This window comes from Heterodontus francisci, chromosome 19 (genome assembly GCF_036365525.1).
Source record: "Heterodontus francisci isolate sHetFra1 chromosome 19, sHetFra1.hap1, whole genome shotgun sequence".
Classification (NCBI taxonomy): domain Eukaryota; kingdom Metazoa; phylum Chordata; class Chondrichthyes; order Heterodontiformes; family Heterodontidae; genus Heterodontus; species Heterodontus francisci.
The window spans coordinates 76,307,892-76,325,190 of record NC_090389.1 but is presented as its reverse complement, the minus strand read 5'-3'; the positions used below and the strand labels follow the sequence as shown (position 1 = coordinate 76,325,190).

The following is a 17,299-nucleotide window of genomic DNA, read 5'->3' as shown; positions in this document are numbered from 1 at the left end:
AGGGATATGAATTCATTACCTGATGCTTGCTCCCACCCCTGAAAAGTACCTCATCAGTGCAATTTGTAATAAAAGTAATGTGGGTGTTAGCCATCTCCCAAGTGTAGCAGTTGCCATTATAAAGAAAAAGTTGTAAAGAAATGAGCACAGACATTATATTTTTATATATCTTATATACTTCCATATAGCTGAGCATCGCATTATTGTGCTTTTAGCTGCTCAAACAGTAACAGTGCTAGGTGCTGTACAACATATGATTTTCATTTAGCAAAACCAACAGTTAGTGGCAATATATCTTTTTCAATTGTGTTGTCTCAGAGGTATGTTATTGTTTGGTTTGTATTGATTGTATTGCAATATGATGTGCAGTTGTTGTGTTGGTTTGTATTGATGTTGCCTATTGTAGGCCAATTTGTCTGAGGTGGTTTCAACGGACTGGATTTTATTAGTGCACCGTGCCCCACGCCAGCGCACTGAGAGCGGCGGCCTTCCGACATGGAAATGCCGCCGCACAGCCCCCATGATATTATGCTGATTTAAATAGATGACTTCATCGGGGGCAGCTGCCATGTCCCTGGCAACGACGTCAGATGCCACCGTGCAGGCGCCATTTTTAAAGGGCTTTAAACCCTTAGAAGTAATTTAAATTTTTGAAGGTGCCGTATTCGTTATTTTTTATTAGCAAATAATCAAGATATGGAGGCTCTTCCCCAACCCTGTAATGGTCATTTCATTGCCCAATTTTGCCAATACTTGCCTTTTTCCCGACCCGAACTTATCCCCCCAACCTTCTAACTTTTGCCCTTCAACCCATTCCCACCATCCCCACAGCCAATAAGCAGTGTTTTCCCTGCTACCCCACCCCTCCCACCCAAAAACTTTTGTTACTCACCCCTCCCCATCAGGTTCTCACTTTGGAACTCTATCCAGAGTTCCAAAGGCGCTCGAAGTACGAACGGAGGCCATAAAATCGACATGGGACAGACACCGCCTGCAGGTAAGTTCATTAACATATCTTTATTGTTAATTTGAATATTAAGATGAAGTGCCTGCCGCCAGGCGGCCAGTGGGGGCGGGGGGGTGCGGTGGCAGAGTGGGCCGCACTGAGGTCCCCCCGCCGCCGGTAATATGTAGTGGGCCCTTCTCGATGTCATGGGTAAAATGAGGGGCAGGTAAAATTCAGCCTGACATGTGTATGGGTGATATTGGCTTGTACGTGTTGTGTAGCAAATGGTGTTATTGTATGATAATGTCTGGTGTGTGGTGCTAAATGGTCCTGTATGGTGATAGATAGTCAATACATGCTCTTATTCAGTGATAAATGGCTTTGCCTGGTGAATAAAGGTCTTCTGTGGTGACAGATCGTCTTGTGGGCTGATAAAAGTTCTTGTGTGGTGATGAATTGACAAATGGTAATGATGGTCAATAAATGGTAGTGAGCAGTGATAAGTAGTCCTGTGTGGTGATGGACTGTCTTGTGTGGTGATGGATAGACCTGTGTGATGACAGTTTGTCCTGTGTAATGATGGATTATAGAGAGATACAGCACTGAAACAGACCCTTTGGCCCACCAAGTCTGTGCTGACCATCAACCACCCATTTCTACTAATCCTACATTAATCCCATATTGCCTCCCAAATCCCTTCCTACATTAATCCAATATTCCCTACCTAAACTAAGGGCAAGTTACAATAGCCAATATACCAATCAACCTGCAAGTCTTTGGCAGTGGGAGGAAACCAGAGCACCCGGCAGAAACCCACACAGTCACAGGGAGAACTTGCAAACTCCACACAGGCAGTACCCAGAACCGAACCCGGTTTGCTGGAGCTGTGAGACTGTGGTGCTACCCACTGTGCCACCCCTGATTGTCCTGTGTGGTGATGGATTGTCTTGTGTGGTGATGGATTGTCTTGTCTGGTGATGGATTGTCATGTGTGGTGATGGATTGTCTTGTGTGGTGATGGATTGTCTTGTGTGGTGATGGATTGTCTTGTGTGGTGATGGATTATTTTGTTTGATGATGGATTGTCTTCTGTGGTGATGGATTGTCCTTTATGGTGATGCATTGTCTTGTGTGCTGAGGGATTGCCTTGTGTGGTGATGGATTGTCTTGTGTGGTGATGGATTGCCTTTTGTGGTGATAGATTGTCCTTTGAGGTGATGCATGATCGTTTGTCGTGATGAATTGGCTTGTGTGGTGATGGATTGTCTTGTGCGGTGATGGATTGTCTTGTGTGGTGATGGATTGTCTTGTGTGGTGATGGATTGTCTTGTGCGGTGATGGATTGACTTGTGTGATGATGGATTGACTTGCTTGGTGATGGATTGCCTTGTGTGGTGATGGATTGTCTTGTGCAGTGATGGATTGTCCTTTGAGGTGATGCATGATCGTTTGTCGTGATGAATTGTCTTGTGTGGTGATGGATTGTCTTGTGCGGTGATGGATTGTCTTGTGTGGTGATGGATTGTCTTGTGTGGTGATAGATTGTCTTGTGCGGTGATGGATTGTCTTGTGTGGTGATGGATTGTCTTGTGTGGTGATAGATTGTCTTGTGTGGTGATGGATTGTCTTGTGTGGTGATGGATTGTCTTGTGTGGTGATGGATTGTCTTGTGTGGTGATGGATTGTCTTGTGTGGTGATAGATTGTCTTGTGTGGTGATGGATTGTCTTGTGTGGTGATGGATTGTCTTGCGTGGTGATGGATTGTCTTGTGTGGTGATGGATTGTCTTGCGTGGTGATGGATTGTCATGTGCGGTGATGGATTGTCTTGTGTGGTGATGGATTGTCTTGTGTGGTGATGGATTGTCTTGTGTGGTGATGGATTGTCTTGTGTGGTGATAGATTGTCTTGTGTGGTGATGGATTGTCTTGTGTGGTGATGGATTGTCTTGTGTGGTGATGGATTGTCTTGTGTGGTGATGGATTGTCTTGTGCGGTGATGGATTGTCTTGTGCAGTGATGGATTGTCTTGTGTGGTGATAGATTGTCTTGTGTGGTGATGGATTGTCTTGTGCGGTGATGGATTGTCTTGTGCAGTGATGGATTGTCTTCTGTGGTGATGGATTGTCCTTTATGGTGATGCATTGCCTTGTGTGGTGATGGATTGTCTTGTGTGGTGATGGATGGTTTTGTGTGGTGATGGATTGTCTTGTGCGGTGATGGATTGTCTTGTGCAGTGATGGATTGTCTTGTGTGGTGATAGATTGTCTTGTGTGGTGATGATCCACTGTCTTGTGTGGTGATAGATTGTCTTGTGTGGTGATGGATTGTCTTTGTGGTGATGCATGATCCGTTGTGGTGATGGATTGTCTTGTATGGTGATGGATTATTTTGTTCGATGATGGATTGTCTTCTGTGGTGATGGATTGTCCTTTATGGTGATGCATTGTCTTGTGTGGTGAGGGATTGTCTTGTGTGATGATGGATTGACTTGCTTGGTGATGGATTGTCTTGTGTGGTGATGGATTGTCTTGTCTGGTGATGGATTGTCTTGTGTGGTGATAGATTGTCTTGTGTGGTGATGGATTGTCTTGTGTGGTGATGGATTATTTTGTTTGATGATGGATTGTCTTGTGTGCTGAGGGATTGCCTTGTGTAGTGATGGATTGTCTTGTGTGGTGATGGATTGACTTGTGTGATGATGGATTGACTTGCTTGGTGATGGATTGCCTTTTGTGGTGATAGATTGCCTTGTGTGGTGATGGATTGTCCTTTGAGGTGATGCATGATCGTTTGTCGTGATGAATTGTCTTGTGTGGTGATGGATTGTCTTGTGTGGTGATGGATTGTCTTGTGCGGTGATGGATTGTCTTGTGCAGTGATGGATTGTCTTGTGCAGTGATGGATTGTCTTGTGTGGTGATAGATTGTCTTGTGTGGTGATGGATTGTCTTGTGCGGTGATGGATTGTCTTGTGCAGTGATGGATTGTCTTCTGTGGTGATGGATTGTCCTTTATGGTGATGCATTGCCTTGTGTGGTGATGGATTGTCTTGTGTGGTGATGGATTGTTTTGTGTGGTGATGGATTGTCTTGTGCGGTGATGGATTGTCTTGTGTGGTGATGGATTGTCTTGTGTGGTGATAGATTGTCTTGTGTGGTGATGATCCACTGTCTTGTGTGACGATCGATTGTCTTGTGTGGTGATGGATTGTCCTGTGTGGTGATGGATTGTCCTTTGTGGTGACGGATTATCTGGTGTGGTGACAGATTGTCTTGCATGGAGATGGATTGTCTTGTGTGGAGATGGATTGTCTTGTGTGGTGATGGATTGTCTTATGTGATGATGGATTGTCTTACGTGGTGATGGATTCACCTGTGTCACAATGGGATTGTCCTTTGTGGTGATGGATTGTCTTGTGTGGTGATGGATTGTCTTGTCTGGTGATTGATTGTCATGTGCGGTGATGGATTGTCTTGTGTGATGATGGATTGTCTTACGTGGTGATGGATTCACCTGTGTCACAATGGGATTGTCCTTTGTGGTGATGGATTGTCTTCTGTGTTAATGAATTGTCTTGTGTGGTGATGAATTGTCTTGTGTTGTGATGTATTGTCCCGTGTGGTGATGGATTGTCCTGTGTGGTGATGGATTGTCCTTTGTGGTGACGGATTATCTGGTGTGGTGACAGATTGTCTTGCGTGGTGATGGATTGTCTTGTGTGGAGATGGATTGTCTTGTGTGGTGATGGATTGTCTTATGTGATGATGGATTGTCTTACGTGGTGATGGATTCACCTGTGTCACAATGGGATTGTCCTTTGTGGTGATGGATTGTCTTGTGTGGTGATGGATTGTCTTGTCTGGTGATTGATTGTCATGTGCGGTGATGGATTGTCTTGTGTGGTGATGGATTGTCTTGTGCGGTGATGGATTGTCTTGTGTGGTGATAGATTGTCCTGTGCGATGATGGATTGTCTTGTGTGGTGATAGATTGTCCTGTGTGATGATCGATTGTCTTGTGTGGTGATGATTTGCCTTGTGTGGTGATGGATTGTCCTGTGTGGTGATGGATTGTCCTGTGTGGTGATGGATTGTCTTGTGTGATGATGGATTGCCTTGTGTGATGATGGATTGCCTTGTGTGGTGATGGATTGTCCTGTGTGGTGATGGATTGTCCTGTGTGGTGATGGATTTTCCTGTGTGGTGATGGATTGTCTTCTGTGTTAATGAATTGTCTTGTGTGGTGATGATTTGTCTTGTGTGATGATGGATTGTCCTGTGTGGTGATGGATTGTCCTGTGTGGTGATGGATTGTCTTCTGTGTTAATGAATTGTCTTGTGTGGTGATGAATTGTCTTGTGTTGTGATGTATTGTCTTGTGTGGAGATGGATTGTCCTTTGTGGTGATGCATGATCCTTTGTGGCGATGGATTGTCTTGTTTGATGATGGATTGTCTTGTTTGGCGATCGATTGTCTTATGTGGTGAAGGATTGTGTTGTGTGGTGATCGAATGTCTTTTGTGGTGATAGGTTGTCTTTATGGTGATGGATTGTCTTGTGTTATTGTCGGTTGTCCATTGTGGTGATGGATTGTCTTGTGTGATGATGATCGATTGTCTTGTGTGATGATGGATTGTGTTGTGTGGTGATGAATTTTCTTGTATGATGATGGATTGTGTTGTGTGGCGATGGATTGTGTTGTGTGGTAATGAATTTTCTTGTATGGTGATGGTTTGTCATGTGTGATGATGGATTGTCTTGTGTGGTGATGGATTTTCTTGTGTGGTAATGAATTTTCTTGTATGATGATGGATTGTCTTGTGTGGCAATGGATTGTGTTGTGTGGCGATGGATTGTGTTGTGTGGTGATGAATTTTCTTGTATGGTGATGGATTGTCATGTGTGATGATCGATTGTCTTGTGTGGTGATGATCCATCGTCTTTTGTGACGATCGATTGTCTTGTGTGGTGATAGATTTTCTTGTGTGGTGATGAATTGTCTTGTGTGATGATGAATTTTCTTGTATGGTGATGGATTGTCATGTGTGATGATCGATTGTCTTGTGTGGTAATGGATTTTCTTGTATGGTGATAGATTGTCCTGTGTGATGATCGATTGTCTTGTGTGGTGATGATCCATCGTCTTTTGTGACGATCGATTGTCTTGTGTGGTGATAGATTGTCTTGTGTGCTAAGGGATTGTCTTGTCAGGTGATGGATTGTCTTGTGTGGTGATGGATTGTCCCGTGTGGTGATGGATTGTCCTGTGTGGTGATGGATTGTCCTTTCTGGTGACGGATTATCTGGTGTGGTGACAGATTGTCTTACGTGGTGATGGATTGTCTTGTGTGGTGATGGATTGTCTTGTGTGATGATGGATTGTCTAATGTGGTGATGGATTCACCTGTGTCACAATGGGATTGTCCTTTGTGGTGATGGATTGTCTTGTGTGGTGATGGATTGTCATGTGTGGTGATGGATTGTCATGTGCGGTGATGGATTGTCTTGTCTGGTGATGGATTGTCTTGTGTGGTGATGGATTGTCTTGTGCGGTGATGGATTGTCTTGTGTGGTGATAGATTGTCCTGTGTGATGATCGATTGTCTTGTGTGCTAATGGATTGTCTTGTCAGGTGATGGATTGTCTTGTGTGGTGATGGATTGTCTTGTGTGGTGATGGATTGTCCCGTGTGGTGATGGATTGTCCCGTGTGGTGATGGATTGTCCTGTGTGGTGATGGATGTTCTTGTGTGGTAATGAATTTTCTTGTATGGTGATGGATTGTCCTGTGTGGTGATAGATTGTCTTGTGTGCTAAAGGATTGTCTTGTCAGGTGATGGATTGTCTTGTTTGGTGATGGATTGTCCCGTGTGGTGATGGATTGGCCTGTGTGGTGATGGATTGTCCTTTGTGGTGACGGATTATCTGGTGTGGTGACAGATTGTCTTGTGTGGTGATGGATTGTCTTGTGTGGAGATGGATTGTCTTGTGTGATGATGGATTGTCTTACGTGGTGATGGATTCACCTGTGTCACAATGGGATTGTCCTTTGTGGTGATGGATTGTCTTGTGTGGTGATGGATTGTCTTGTCTGGTGATGGATTGTCATGTGCGGTGATGGATTGTCTTGTGTGGTGATGGATTGTCTTGTGTGGTGATGGATTGTCTTGTGCGGTGATGGATTGTCTTGTGTGGTGATAGATTGTCCTGTGTGATGATCGATTGTCTTGTGTGGTGATGATCCATCGTCTTTTGTGATGATCGATTGTCTTGTGTGGTGATGGATTGTCTTGTGTGGTGATGGATTATTTTGTTTGATAATTGATTGTCTTCTGTGGTGATGGATTGTCCTTTATGGTGATGCATTGTCTTGTGTGCTGAGGGATTGCCTTGTGTGGTGATGGATTGTCTTGTGTGGTGATGGATTGACTTGTGTGATGATGGATTGACTTGCTTGGTGATGGATTGTCTTCTGTGCTGAGGGATTGCCTTGTGTGATGATGGATTGACTTATGTGATGATGGATTGACTTGCTTGGTGATGGATTGTCTTGTGTGGTGATGATTTGTCTTGTGTGATGATGGATTGACTTGCTTGGTGATGGATTGCCTTTGGTGGTGATGGATTGCCTTGTGTGGTGATGGATTGTCCTGTGTGGTGATGGATTGTCCTGTGTGGTGATGGATTGTCTTCTGTGTTAATGAATTGTCCTGTGTTGTGATGTATTGTCTTGTGTGGAGATGGATTGTCCTTTGTGGTGATGCATGATCCTTTGTGGCGATGGATTGTCTTGTTTGATGATGGATTGTCTTGTTTGGCGATCGATTGTCTTGTGTGGTGAAGGATTGTGTTGTGTGGTGATCGGTTGTCTTTTGTGGTGATGGGTTGTCTTTATGGTGATGGATTGTCTTGTGTTATTGTCGGTTGTCCATTGTGGTGATGGATTGTCTTGTGTGATGATGATCGATTGTCTTGTGTGGCGATGGATTGTGTTGTGTGGTGATTGATTGACTTTTGTGGTGATGGGTTGTCTTTATGGTGATGAATTTTCTTGTATGATGATGCATTGTCTTGTGTGGTGATGAATTTTCTTGTATGATGATGGATTGTCTTGTGTGGCGATGGATTGTGTTGTGTGGTGATCGATTGACCTTTGTGGTGATGGGTTGTCTTTATGGTGAGGGATTGTCTTCTGTGATGATGGATTGTCTTGTGTGATGATGAATTTTCTTGTATGGTGATGGATTGTCTTCTGTGATGATCGATTGTCTTGTGTGATGATGGATTTTCTTGTGTGGTAATGGATTTTCTTGTGTGGTGATGAATTTTCTTGTATGGTTATGGATTGTCATGTGTGATGATCGATTGTCTTGTGTGGTGATGAATTTTCTTGTATGGTGATGGATTGTCATGTGTGATGATAGATTGTCTTGTGTGGTAATGGATTGTCTTGTGTGGTGATGAATTTTCTTGTATGGTGATGGATTGTCATGTGTGATGATCGATTGTCTTGTGTGGTGATGGATTGGCTTGTGTGGCAATGGATTGTCTTGTGTGGCGATGGATTGTCTTGTGTGGCGATGGATTGTCCTATGTGATGATTGATTGTCTTGTGTGGTAATGGATATTCTTGTATGGTGATGGATTGTCTTCTGTGATGATCGATTGTCTTGTGTGGTGATGGATTGGCTTGTGTGGCAATGTATTGTCTTGTGTGGCGATGGATTGTCTTGTGTGGCGATGGATTGTGTTGTGTGGTGATTGATTGTTTTTTGTGGTGATGGGTTGTCTTCTGTGATGATCAATTGTCTTGCCTGATGATGATAGATTGTCTTGTGTGGCAATGGATTGTCTTGTGTGGTGATGGGTTGTCTTTATGGTGATGGATTGTCTTGTGTGATGATCGATTGTCTTGTGTGATTTTCGATTGTCTTGTGTGATGATGGATTGTCCTTTGTGGTGCTGGATTGTCTTGTGTGATGATGGATTGTCCTTTGTGGGGCGGGATTGTCTTGTGTGATGATCGATTGTCTTGTGTGGTGATGGATTTTCTTGTGTGGTGATAAATTTTCTTGTATGGTGATGGATTGTCATGTGTGATGATCGATTGTCTTGTGTGGTAATGGATTTTCTTGTGTGGTGATGAATTTTCTTGTATGGTGATGGATTGTCTTGTGTGATGATCGATTGTCTTGTGTGGTGATGGATTTTCTTGTATGGTGATGGATTGTCATGTGTGATGATCGATTGTCTTGTGTGGTGATGAATTTTCTTGTATGGTGATGGATTGTCATGTGTGATGATCGATTGTCTTGTGTGGTGATGAATTTTCTTGTGTGGTGATGAATTTTCTTGTATGGTGATGGATTTTCTTGTATGGTGATAGATTGTCTTGTATGGTGATGGATTGTCTTCTGTGATGATCGATTGTCTTTTGTGGTGATGGGTTGTCTTTATGGAGATGGATTGTCTTGTATGGTGATGGATTGTCTTGTGTGATGATGGATTGTCTTGTGTGGCAATGGATTGTCTTGTGTGGCGATGGATTGTCTTGTGTGGCGATGGATTGTCTTGTGTGGTGATGGATTGTCTAGTGTCTTGATGGATTGTCTTGCGTGGTGATGGATTGTCCTGTGTGGTGATGGATTGTCTAGTGTCTTGATGGATTGTCTTGTGTGGTGATGGATTGTCCTGTGTGGTGATGGATTGTCCTCTATGGTGATGGATTGTCCTTTATGGTGATGGATTGTCTTGTGTGATTATCGATTGTCTTGTGTGATGATGGATTTTCTTGTGTGATGATGGATTTTCTTGTGTGATGATGGATTGACTTGTGTGATGATTGGTTGTCTTGTGTCTTGATGGATTGTCTTGGGTGGTGATGGATTGTCTTGTGTGGTGATGGATTGTCTTGTGTGGCGATGGATTGTCTTGTGTGGTCATGGATTGTCTTGTGACTTGATGGATTGTCTTGTGTGGTCATGGATTTTCTTGTGTGATGATGGATTGTCTTGTGTGATGAACGGTTGTCTTGTGTCTTGATGGATTGTCTTGGGTGGTGATGGATTGTCTTGTGTGGTGATGGATTGTCTTGTGTGGTGATGGATTGTCTTGTGTCTTGATGGATTGTCTTGGGTGGTGATGGATTGTCTTGTGTGGTGATGGATTGTCTTGTGTGGCGATGGCTTGTCTTGTGTGGGGATGGATTGTCTTGTGTGGCGATGGATTGTCTTGTGTGGTGATGGATTGTCTTGTGTGGCGATGGATTGTCTTGTGTTGTGATGGATTGTCCTGTGTGGTGATGGATTGTCCTGTGTGGTGATGGATTGTCCTCTATGGTGATGGATTGTCCTTTATGGTGATGGATTGTCCTTTATGGTGATGGATTGTCTTGTGTGATTATCGATTGTCTTGTGTGATGATGGATTTTCTTGTGTGATGATGGATTTTCTTGTGTGATGATGGATTGACTTGTGTGATGATCGGTTGTCTTGTGTCTTGATGGATTGTCTTGGGTGGTGATGGATTGTCTTGTGTGGCGATGGATTGTCTTGTGTGGTGATGGATTGTCTTGTGTGGCGATGGATTGTCTTGTGTGATGATGGATTGTCTTGTGTGATGATGGATTGTCTTGTGTGATGATCGGTTGTCTTGTGTCTTGATGGATTGTCTTGGGTGGTGATGGATTGTCTTGTGTGGCGATGGATTGTCTTGTGTGGTGATGGATTGTCTTGTGTCTTGATGGATTGTCTTGGGTGGTGATGGATTGTCTTGTGTGTTGATGGATTGTCCTGTGTGGTGATGGATTGTCCTGTGTGGTGATGGATTGTCCTCTATGGTGATGGATTGTCCTTTATGGAGATGCATTGTCCTTTATGGTGATGGATTGTCTTGTGTGATTATCGATTGTCTTGTGTGGTGATGGATTGTCTTGTGTCTTGATGGATTGTCTTGGGTGGTGATGGATTGTCTTGTGTGTTGATGGATTGTCCTGTGTGATGATGGATTGTCCTTTGTAATGATGGACTGTCTTGTATGGTGATGGATTGTTTTGTGTGGTGACGGACTGTCCTGTTTGTGATGCCTCTCAACTATTCCTGTTCATTTTGAAGCACTTCAGTCTAATAATGCTTTGTGAAGTTTCATTTCTTTAAATCTTGCCTTTTGTGGTTCATAATCTCAATGGATAACGTTAGCTGTGTGCAAACCCAAAAATCCATCTACATCGTTGAACTCTTGCATCTCATGTATGCTTATCCTGTCACAGCTTTCGAAGATGTTGCATCTGAATGTATGGCCTCATAGTGCACCACACACTCGGGTGTCAGATCTCAGCAAAGCAAAGAGATTGGATTGGTAACAGTTAACTATAAGCAGTTATTTGATCTATCCAGTATGCAAATGTATAGGAGCAAAAAAGAACCAATGACTGAAGGGTTGTCTACAGAAAACTGAGCAACCAAATCTCTGTTTTCTTCAAGATTTCCATTTACATAAATGCTAATACCACAAAACGAACTAATCAAATTACTCAAACCATTCCTCCACACTATTTTCAGCCACCATTTTTATCCCTCACTCAGGTCAGTGCAGAGCTAGAAAAATATTTATAACATAGCATTAAAAGGAACCTCCAATTACCTGTAAAATTGGCTACTTGAATGCCTGTCCTTCTGTCTGAAACTTAGAGCATGAGTCAGAAATGTCACTTGGGCCTGGGTGCTGATCTCAAAGCCTGGGCGCTGCCCAGCTGCACCAAAATTCTCTGCACTTGGGAAAGTTAGAGATGTCCCTGCAGGGAGACAGTTTGCACACTGTATTGGGCAAATGGAAACTGTGTAACTTGAAGAATTTTAATTATAGTGACTCAATTCCATACACATCAGACACCTAGCTAACCCTGAAACCATGCTTTTATAATATCTACAGGTGCTCAAGGGACCAAAGGTATGGTTGCTAAATTTGCTGATAACACAAAAATAGGTAGGAAAGTAAGTTGTGAAGAGGACATAGGAGGCTACAAAGGGATATAGATAAGTTAAGTGAGTGGGCAAAGATCTGGCAAATGGAGTATAATGTGGGAAAATGTGGAATTGTCCACTTTGGCAGGAAGAATAAAAAAGAAGCATATTATCTGCATGGTGAGAGATTGCAGAGCTCTGAGGGATCTGGGTGTCCAAGTACATGAATTGCAAAAGGTTAGTATGCAGGTACAGCAAGTAATTAGGAGAGCTAATAGAATGTTATCATTTATTGCGAGGAGAATTGAATACAAAAGTAGGGAGGTTATGCTTTCGTTACACGGGGCATTGGCGAGGCCACATCTGGAGTACTGTGTACAGTGTTGGTCTCCTTATTTAAGGAAGGATGTAAATATGTTGGAAGGGGGTTCAGAGAAGGCTTACTAGACTAATACCTGGAATGGGCTAGGCTTGTATCCGCTGGAGTTTAGGAGAATAAGAGGCGACTTGATTGGAACATATAAGATCCTGAGGGGTCTTGAAAAGGTGGATGTGGAAAGGATGTTTCCTCTTGTGGGAGAATCTAGAACTAGGGGTCACTATTTAAAAAAAGGGGTCGCCCATTTAAGACAGAGATGAAGAGAAATTTTTTCTGTCAGAGGGTTGTGAGTCTTTGGAATTCTCTTCCTCAAAAGGCAGTGGAAGCAAAGTCTTTAAATATTTTTAAGACAGAGGTAGATAGATTCTTGATAAGAGAGAAGATGAAATGTTATCGGGGGTAGGCGGGAATGTGGAGTTGAGGTTACAATCAGATCAGCCATGAGCTTGTTGAATGGTGGAGCAGGCTCGAGGGGCCGAGTGGCCTACTCCTGCTCCTAATTCATATGTTCGTGACAAGGCATAGGAAATAACTAGGTTGTTCTAACTCCTCTGGAGAAACACTATGTGTGTAAGAAAGATGCTACACGGGAGTGATAGGGCTGACTTTTTGTTGTCCCCCCACCCCTCCCCCCCCACTTTCCCTCGCCATTTTATGGGGCCCCCCCACCTCCCTGCCCATCCCGAGAGGGTAGATAAAATTCAGCCCATCATTTCTGTGAGGCTTCTATCTTTTGTTATCAGTACGATATGGAATAATTTAATCTTGAATCAATTGTATGCTGTATTGCTTCAGTAAATTTGCCAGTTTACAGTGATGGGTGGACTGCTGTCTGGTTAAGGCTGCATTGGGACTATGGTAACTAACAGAAGCAGCATTCTAGGTCCCATGCCTGTCGCAATATGATAGGAGATGTTTGATCCATATATAAGGTCCCAAATGATGTGGGCAAGTGAGCCACCTAGTGTGGTACTGTGCAACACAGACCATAAGGTCCCAGACTCATGGTCTATACTACTCTCAGCTCAGGAGGTAGTAAGGAAGTAACAACTAGTCACCAGAGGGGAGAAATTTAGCCAGGATTCTTACTCTCACTGATATCCATTGAGCCAAACTGGAAAATGCATGTTTTCTTTTTATTTGTGCACAAGTTGAGAGCATCACTTTTGTTTTTGAGCATCACATTTGTTGCCCATCCCTAATTGCCCTTGTGAAGGTGGTGAGTTGCCTTCTTGAACTGTTGCAGTCCATCTGGTGAAGATACACCTGCAGCGCTGTTGGGGAGAGAGTTCCAGGATTTTGACCCAGTGACAGTGAAGAAACAGTAATATAGCTTCAAGTCAGGATGGTGTGTGACCTGGAGGGGAACTTGCAGGTGGTGGTGTTCCCATGTGTCTGCTGCCCTAGTCCTTCTAGGTGATAGAGGTTGCAGGTTTGGAAGGTGCTGTCGAAGGAAAGTAAGGCAAGAACAGGACTGGGGTCAACTGTGTTGCCCCTCCAATGGTTCAACATGGAGATTGACTATTTGGCAGAGAGAGGGAGAGATTTACTCAGCATTGAATTTGAGCTTCACCTGAACTGGGGGTAATTGGCGCTAACACAAAGGGGCAGGAAGTGGCCAAGCATCTCATTCCCCAGAGTTGACACTTTCTTTAGAGCCATACAGCACCGAAACAGGCCCTTTGGCCCACCGAGTCCGCACTGACCATCAACCACCCATTTATACCAATCCTATATTGATCCCATTTTCCCTATCACATCCCCACCCTCCCTCAATTCTCCTACCACCTACCTACATGAGGGGCAATTTTTACAATGGCCAATTTACCTATCAACCTGCAAGTCTTTGACATGTGGGAGGAAACCAGAGTACCTGGAGGGAAATCACGCGGTCACAGGGAGAGCTTGCAAACTCCACACAGGCAGTACCCAGAACCAAACCTGGGTCGCTGGAGCTGTGAGGCTGCAGTGCTAACCACTGTGCCACCCTGTGGAACACTTGTAGAGAAAAAAACAACAAAAAATATAAATTTTTGAAGAAGAAATGTGTTTGAGAAAAAGTATAATTTGTATTAATTCTAAAATGCTTGTGTGTTAAAAGGCCAGTCTGGATATTAATAACCATTGGTTTCTTTTCTCTTTGTTCAGGTGCTACCTCTGCCCCATGTTTAATTTTCATCTTCCCGGCTGTGTTCTACATACGGATAATGCCAAAGGAAGAAGAGCCAATGAAGTCACTTCCAAAAATCCTGGTACGTTTCCCAAAGATGCAGAAGCTATTCTGTATGGAATAATCAGTTCCACAGCATTACTTGTTAAACAACAATCATCATGTTAAACTAATCTTCTGGACTTTTTTTTCCAAGAATTTACTGATATGATAGACACCAGAAGCTTGGTTGATATTGTGCAGTTAGGGCTGAATTTTCCTCAGGGTGTTTCACTGCTGGAGGTCAGTTCAGGCGGCCATTGTCATGACTCTGACCCATTTCCCTAGACTGGGATTCATTAATAGTGAAGGGTGGCCAGCACGCAGAGGGAGCCCAATACTACCGGGGACTCGCAAAATGGTGGCACTGCAACGCCGAACAGGAGAAGGTGGAAGATACGCCTTGTAGGTTCTTTGAAATTTTTAATCAATAGATCCTACACATGTTGGCATGAGATAGACAGAAATCCACACACTACCAGATTTAAGTAAGCTGTGCCCTTTGTCTGTTTCATAAGGAAGAACAAACTTGCAGTTAGATAGTAGTTTAGGGGTCTGAGTTTTTAGGCCCCGCCAAGGGCGGGCACGGAGGTGGGCGAGTGCTAAAAATAGCACTGTCCACTGTGCCGGTTCACTGGCTCCATCCTGCTCCCGGCCATTTCCCCAAAGGCCGGATTGGGGGCTGGCAGGGCTACCTGCCCGTAAGCTGCAGATAGCCAGTTGACCCTGTTAATGGCCACTTGAGACCAATTATCAGAGGCCGACTGGGATTTTCCAATCGGCCTGCAGGTCCCTGCAGGCAGCAGACTGGGTGGACTAGCACTCTAGGCAGGCTAAGAGGACACCCCTCCCTGCCTGGGTTCAGCTGCAGCTGCAGGCCGCCCTGTGAAGGGGCTTCCCCCGTCACCCCCAACAACAATGGCTAGATCAATTTTTTCTTTTACATTTAAAAAAGTTGGAGAGAGGGTGCCTCCATTTTGGGAGCCTTTTCTACTTACCTGTCACAGCATCCTGCTGCTGCTTGCAAGCTGGAGAGCCTCCTATTGGCCCTCCAATTTCGAATGCCGCCCCCCCCCCTCCCCCCACCCATCCTTAGTTGGATGGCAAGCCCACCCTCTGGCCATTAATTGGCCAATTCAGGGAAAATCAAAGGTGAGCGACATAGTGCGGGCTTCTGACCCCCATTTGACCCTGAAGCTCACAGGGAAAATCCTGCCCAGGATATCCTCAAAATGACCTGCAGCGCTTCACACCAGAATAATACTGAACTGCAGTCTCTGTTATGTAGGCAAACAATATCCATATTGCCTGTGAACAGGAATTGGCACTGTAAAATAGACCAGCTTTACTAATCAGACATGAGTGAACTGCTGTCTTACACTTGGTACCACAGATCTAACACTGATACACATATAATTCTTCCAGGGGTCGGCAATGTGTCCGTATGCTGACACCAGTGTGTGTGGTAAACAATTTTGGAGTCCGTGACTAGTAATTTCACGTATGAGAACTTCCCCATTGGCTTCTTCAGACTGGCTTTTGAAAAAAAATCGCAAGTGTCAGTTTCATAGCTGACAGGTGCTGAAGCAGAACAGCACTTTGAAACTTCGGACAGATTTTTAGTTTTCCGGTGGGTTCCGATTTTCTTTTTTAAAAAGTCCAATGGAAAACCACGAAACTGTCTGAAGTTCTAAAGCACTATTCCAACTTTCAGCAACGGTCAAAGAGAAAGTGAGAAGGGAAGGGGGAGAGAGAGAGTAGGGGGAGAGAGAGAGTGGGGGGAGAAAGAGAGAGAATGGGGGTGGTGGGGAGAGGTACTGAGAGAAAGTAGGGGGGCTGAGTTACAGAGAGTGGGGGTGAGAGTGAGAGTGGGGGGGACAGAGAGAGAGTGGGAGAGGGGAGAAAAGAGAGAGAGAGTGGGAGAGAGACAAAGGGGAGGGAGAGAAAGAGAGTCAGGGTAGTACAGAGAGAGTCGTGGGGGTGGGGGAGAGAGACAGAGTGGGTGGGTGGTATAGAGAGACAGAGTGGTAGAGAGAGAGGGGGCAGAGAGATGGGGACAGAGAGAGAGGTGGGGGACAGTGAGAGAGAGAGAGAGAGGGAGGGGGAGAGAGAGCACAGGGACCACACAGAGAGGGGGGGATGACAAGGGGGAAGTGACGTTGGGGAAAGAAGCACAGAGGGATGACACAAGGGGAGGAAGCAACACAGAGAGGGGAGGGAGCAACATGGGGGGGGGTGGGAACACAGAGAAGAGGACACAGAGAGGGAGGGGAGAGAGACAGAAGAGAGAGATGGATAGACATAGAGAGCAAGGAGGGAGAGAGAGCAATCAAGATCACTCCTGACAGTTGAACGTCTATCCGGAATACTCCACATCATTACGCTAGTGTGTGCAGACATTGACTACTTGTGCAAACAAAAAAATGCCAGGTATCTCACTATATCAGTGTCCAACATAGTGACGAGGAAGTAAGTCAATAAGTAAGTCTTCTCATTTAAAGCTTCTTCACAAAAATGCACATTGGTTGTTGCTTTGATTAATAGTAATATTATGTCTTTTTCTTTCTGAAATTGTCTCACCGCCCCCCCTATGTAAGACAAAAATTGTAATGTGGCCCCCCCACATAAAAGGTTGGACACCCCTGATTCAAGCCTTAACCCTTGTGTTTTAAAATAAGTTATCAGCTAGGTTATTTGAAAACAAAAGTTTCAAGGCTTATGTTATGCAATCTCATTTTAAAATAGCAAAAGTCACTTTGGAAATATCTCGATTTCTACTCTCTGGAATGCATTACTTTCACTTGGG

General features: G+C 44.3%; 1 protein-coding gene across 1 annotated transcript in view; it reads left to right on the top strand.

Annotated features, from left to right (window-relative positions):
- The window catches only part of slc38a3a (solute carrier family 38 member 3a), a 144,482-nt gene that overhangs the window by 117,826 nt on the left and 9,357 nt on the right, over positions 1–17,299 (top strand). Inside the window, exon 15 of the mRNA XM_068052033.1 lies at positions 14,433–14,536. Coding sequence (XP_067908134.1) covers positions 14,433–14,536 — 104 coding nt within the window. The remainder of the gene's footprint in view (positions 1–14,432; positions 14,537–17,299) is intronic.